At 55.6% G+C, this 5,755-nt stretch overlaps 1 protein-coding gene across 1 annotated transcript; it reads left to right on the top strand.

Annotated features, from left to right (window-relative positions):
- Positions 1 to 559: 559 nt before the first annotated feature.
- On the top strand, positions 560 to 3,213 carry LOC135579685 (inositol 1,4,5-trisphosphate receptor-interacting protein-like 1). Its single transcript, XM_065066512.1, has one exon. The coding sequence runs from the start codon at positions 681 to 683 to the stop codon at positions 2,760 to 2,762; it is 2,082 nt and encodes a 693-aa protein (XP_064922584.1). The 5' UTR covers positions 560 to 680; the 3' UTR covers positions 2,763 to 3,213.
- Positions 3,214 to 5,755: the final 2,542 nt, after the last annotated feature.

Below are 5,755 nucleotides of genomic sequence, written 5' to 3'. Positions count from 1 at the left end.
AACTGAACGTGCTGGACGTGGAGAAACCAGTGCTCTATCGGCAGTGGGAGCTGCCCACTGGGAAAACTGCACCTGCACCCCCTCGTCACCCTTAGGAATTGTCTCTTTGGAATCAATGTCCTCTCGCAGTGGCACAGCAGGAACAGAGGTCCTGCCATGGAGAGGCCCCATCTTCCCAGCGCAATTTCCACCATCACCCACCCCAGAGGCAACAAGGGCCCAGCCGTGACCACCAGAGCAGCGGCCAGCAGCAAGGGAGCTGATCCCATCTGACGAGATAGGATGTCAGGGAGCAAAACATCCGTGGGTCACATCACCCACTTTTATAACTGGGAAGGGTGTGGGGGGCTTGTGTCTGCTTTGTAAACAGAACCTTGGGAGTGCTGTCAGGCTCGGTGGGTCCGTACATTGTCAGGGTTGGTGTTTGGTTGCCAGGGGCAGCTGCGAGTGGCTGGGCCGGGGTGGTCAGGACCAGGTAGGGCCGGCGGGCGTGCCTGTGACGTGCTCTGGCGCCTGTGACATCACAGGGGACGAGTCCCCACGGGGCGGTTATCAGGGGCGCCAGCAGCAGCGCTGCCCCAGTCCGGCCTGGGCCAGCGGTGAGTGCGCAGGCGGGGGGAGGCCGGGCTGGACGGGGCCGGGGCAGAATCGCGGCCCCCGGGGGTGGGTTCTCACCCTGCATGGAGGGCCCGGCCGCTCGCGGGAGCACCTTGGCCAGGGCACGGAGCCGCCGCCGCTGGGGCCGGGGCAGCCCTTGCTGCCTCCCAGCTGCCTCGGCCCCGCTCCTAACCTGCCCCCAGCTCCCTGCGGCCCCCAGCCCCGCTCCCCAGCCACCAGCCCCCTCCCTCTCGCACAGCCCCACTGAGCCCCTTCTCTCCCTTCTCGTGCAGGCCATGGCTCTCTTGGACGTTGCCTTCGGACTTTGGCAAATTCTTACGCTGAACGTGCAGCCGGTCGGCTATGAGCCGGATGAGGAGACGCGCGAGCGCATGGAGCAGCGTGCGCAGATGCTGAACCGGGAGATGACTCGGCTGTGGCAGGAGGTAGAGCGGATGAACCAGGAGCAGAGGAACCAGGAGCAGAGCGGCTTTGCTTGGGCATCCCTGCTCCTCTCCGCCTTGCAGTGCTGGCAGTTCTGGGCCATTGCTGCAGTCCTGGTCCTGCTCTTTGGGCTCTGCTGGTGGCTCAGGAAACGGAGCCATGAGCCAGAGAGAGAAGAGGAGAGCTCCGGTAACAACGTGGAGGAGGAGAGACATAGAGAAGAGAATAACGATGCAAATGAAGCCGAAGAAAGAAGTGATAATGCAAATGGAGCTGAAGAAGAGCATGACGATGCAAATGGAGCTGAAGAAGAGAATGATGATGCAAACGAAGCTGAAGAACAGAATGATGATGCAAATGAAGATCAAGAAGAGAATGATGATGACAATGAAGATGAAGAAGAGTATGATGATGCAAATGAAGGCGAAGAAGAAAATGGTGATGACGATGAAGATGAAGAAGAGTATGATGATGCAAATGAAGGCGAAGAAGAAAACGGTGATGACGATGAAGATGAAGAAGAGCATGATGATGCGAATGAAGGCGAAGGAGAAAATGGTGATGACGATGAAGATGAAGAAGAGCATGATGATGCAAATGACCCGGGAGTGTTTTTTGCGGAGGGCATACAGTGGCCAGTTCAGCACCTGGACAGAGATTGCACGTCTGTGCTGAGCCTTGTGGAAATCTTCATCCTTGTCTACCAGCGTTTATTCTCAAATACTAGTTTTCCAGTGCTGGAAAAAGCTATCGGGGTGGGCAGTGCCTTTGAAGGGTGGAGTCCCCGTGAGGAAGACATCACCTACCGCCTGCTTTTGCCCTTGAAGCCCCCCCGTGGACACACCTTCCACCTGGAGCCGGGCCCCGTGTGGCCAATGAGGAACTTCCGCGTCCGCGTGGAGTTGGTGTGCACCTGTGAGACGGAGCAGCCGGCAGGAGAGACACGTTGCCTCCTCCACGACCCCGAGCAAGAGCAGGGGAGGAATGCAAGCTTCAGCACCCTAGACGACCTCTGCACTGACTCCTACCTAGATGTGCAGAAAACTGCGCGCTATTTCCAGATGTTCGTGAGACGTTCCTGGAGGGCTCTGCCTCTTTCAGCCATTCGCCGCCTAACAATGCTGCCCTCCGACCGCTCCTGCAAATTCTGTGTGACAAATCGCCGGGGGAAAAGGCTTTCAATTGAGTTGATGTTCGGGGTGCAAGAAGGCGCCTCGGACATCTTTGTGAGCAGCCAGTATACAGAGGCTGCCTACACCCCTAGCACGATGTGGCCAGAGACCTACGCTGTGGCAGAGAGGAAGTTCTTCAGTCATATCGCCAAACATGCACAGCCTGACACCGGCTACCTCAGATGCCTGCAGCTCTGTGTCCGCTGCCTGCTGGGCAGAGACTTTTCCACCTATACAATGAAGACAGTTGTGATGCATCTGCTGAGCGCCATGCCGCTGTCAAACTGGCGCAGGGGGCATTTCTGGGAATGGCTGAACAGCATCATGCAGTACCTGCAGAGATGTCTGAAGAAGAAACACCTGAACCACTTCTTCATTGGCAATGAGAACGTGCCTGAGGAGATCAACTTGCCCCTGGAATTGCAATTGGCTCAACCAGTCAACCTCTTCCAGCACCTGACACAGAATCCTGACGCCTTTCTGCACGCACAGCTTGAGTTTGAGGAGCTGCTAAATCGGGTTCATATAATGCTTCTCCGCGGACGCTGAAGGAGGTCTTCCCGCACAGAGCTGTGTTTGCGCAGGTCACAGCTGCTGGCAGACGACCGCGTCTTCCAGGAGGAAAAAAGAGAGGAGAATGCAGGGCACGGAACGGAAAGGGAACACCCTGCGCAGCAGCCCTCCGCCAAAAGTGGCAGCGTTCCCCTCTCGATGGTCTCCCCAGCGCAGCAGCCGGTGAGGACAAAGAGGATTGTGACCCTGCTCTCCACTTTCACTGTCAGGGCCGTGGTGGCGATTTCACATTGGCCCAGATACTCTTGCTGGGAGCTGCGGCGGGGCAGGGACCAAGCGACAGGCACCGCTCCATGTGCCTCAGTGTGACCTCTGGGGCCTGGGGGACACTCTGCCCACCCCAGACACTCTCTTGGGAGCTGGTGCCACAGAACCGAGCGCGCTGGACACGAGGAACACGCTGATCAGTCGGCAGCGGGAAACGTTCCTGCCCAGCAAAAGCATGCGCTGGGGAGTGGGACCCGATGCAGCTGAAGAGGCCGTCGCGAGGAGGCTTGTGACAGGGACTCCGTTACCAACCGGACATTGACTGCACCCCTGACATTGACACATTCCGTTTCTTCTGGGAGCTTTACCATGTGCAAAGCTGCCAATAAGTGTTGTGTTTGAATAAACATTGTGTTGTGAGTTTTTGCATCACTTTTGTGGGGATCGTGGGCATAGGGTGCTGACTGCTCAGCTGGCACAGAGTCAGGGAGCGTTTTGCGGAAGATCTGATGTGGTGGGCTGTGGTCTCTCTGATTCTGTAAATCTGGCTCCCCTTTGCGTCCATGCTTCCTCATCGGGGCAATGAGAATAACTCATCAGCCTCCAGAAGGTGGTTCATCCAGTGCAGCAGATGGAGGAGAGGATGCAGGAGCAGAGTGGCGTGGCCTTGGGAGCACTGTGCTTTTCTGCCTTGCAGCAGTGGCAGGTCTAGTCCTTCTCCTGCTCTTTGGGCTCTGCTGGTGGCTAGAGAAAAGGAGCTGTGCCTATGTGGGTATCAGTGAGGAGGAGAGATCCAGCAGCAGCACAGTGCAGGAGGAGGAAGAGGAGGCAGGGTTGAGAAACACGAGGAAGAGGAAAGTGAAGAAGATCGTTGTGATGATAGTGATTTGAGCATGGTTTTTGAAAAGCACATTCAGTATCCAGTGCAGAACATGGCCAGCAAGTGCCAGGTGGCAGAGGAAGTAGTGGTGACTTCCTCCATGTTTTCAGATTGCTCTTCTTCAAGAGTTTCTTCCTCCCAGTGCAGCCAGTCATTGATAAGGAGACCAAGGGAATGCCAAAGAAGCTCACGTGTAGATTTATTACTATGGTAGCCAAGAAGGACTGGTAAGTTTTCCCACGTTCCGTTGTGAAAGGGGCGTGTTTGAGGAGGGGTGGATGGAACAGATGATTTAAATTGACCAATTAAGTATTCCATCCCGTAACCGTCATACCCCCTATATTAAGATGGTGATCATGAGGTGTGGCAGAATGCAACCCCCCCTCTCTCCCCCTCCCTCCTTCAGTATGGAAGGAGTGGGCACATCTCCCTCTTTCTCTGCTAGTTGAGGCTAACAGCTTCTTTTGTTTGGCCCCAGAGCACCCTGGCCAGGGCCGTTAGGAGAAGGGAGTGCCGAGGCACACTGAGCCGCGCCCAGTGTGGGGGATGTTTGGAGGCTTCAGGGGCACCCGCAGACAGTGTGGGGGTGCAGAGAAGCTTCTAGAGTGCCTACAGTCAGATCTGATCAGATAGAAACGGGATTCTCGTCGACACGGCCCATTGTCGCGGGTCTCTCGAAGCACGAGCAAGATGCTGCCGCCGAGAGCCCCGCTCCCCGGGATGGGGACTCCGCTTGCCTCGCCACCACGGGTGTGAGTAAACCTTCTCGCAGGATTGAGAGTATCTTTATACTTTTAGTGCACACATGCACGTATAACTTTCCGTGCTCCATATGAGCGCGTGTAAAATTAATACTCGCACAATCGCGAGTGTATTTTCCTCCTGTGCTTCCACGTAAACACATGTAGGATTCCGTGCACACTTGCGCGTGTAAGTAAATTAACTCTCGCAGGATTGCGGGTGTATTGTAAATTTACCCTCGCACAATCGCAAGTGTACACTTCCCGTACTCACTACGAGCGCGTGTATCTCTTTAAAAACAATCCTGCACCGTGTTTAGGCAAGTGTGTACTTCTCCGGGACTCAGGGCCGGCTCCGGCATTGTTTTGGGTGATGCCACGTGCGTGCACACTGTGGACCGCCTGTTGTTTTAGGTGCTGCCTCAATAATTTTCCTCAACTGACATCTGAACCTTTATTTAAGTCACTTTTGGAGTGCTAAAACCCTGTTTCTCGCCGGTTTGATAAAAGTTGGTTTTGGACCTTGTTGTCCCTTAAATTAACCTACGGGGTGCCTCCGTGACACGAGGGTCACTCTCTCTTCGCCCATGGCCGGCATCCGGAGAGGACCCTGCCTGTCTGCCTGTGATCCACAGCCCTCAGGCCCTGCATCCCCGCAACCAGTTTCCAGTTTGCTGTGCAGTCCCGCCCGGGACTCGCGGGGCCTGAGCTGCAGCTGCTGGAGCCGCCAGCCCCGCAGCCCCAGCTCTGCTGCTGAGTGACGCCAACGGCACACTGAGCATTCGAGGTGGGCTTTTATATTTTGTGTATATATTCTCTGTCTATTGGTAACGTTAGTAAAAGCCTTTAAAACCTTCCAACTTGAAGTCTGAGTCTCTCTTCCTTCCTCCTTATCTTTCCTATCATCGCTCTGATGTACAGGACGTGGGTGGCGGGAGGTGAGGGGCTAACGGAGCGTCTGCCACGGTTTATTGCCGCCTTGCCTTAGAGCATGACACACTCCTGATGGGTTCACGTGTAGGAGGAAGGAACCGCTCTGCTGCCAGGTGGTTGTGCCTGTTACAGATGGAAGACCTGACTACTCTCAGCGGCAGTTGCCACCAACTTTGCTGCAAACCCTGCTCGTGATCCTGTTGCACGAG

Source organism: Columba livia, chromosome 5 (genome assembly GCF_036013475.1).
Source record: "Columba livia isolate bColLiv1 breed racing homer chromosome 5, bColLiv1.pat.W.v2, whole genome shotgun sequence".
Classification (NCBI taxonomy): domain Eukaryota; kingdom Metazoa; phylum Chordata; class Aves; order Columbiformes; family Columbidae; genus Columba; species Columba livia.
Note: the sequence above shows the minus strand (reverse complement) of the source record. Positions and strands in the feature narration are given on the sequence as shown.

Coding starts and splice junctions, on each gene's coding strand:
- LOC135579685 (XM_065066512.1), top strand. CDS start 681: ATGGAGGGCCCGGCCGCTCGCGGGAGCACCTTGGCCAGGGCACGGAGC.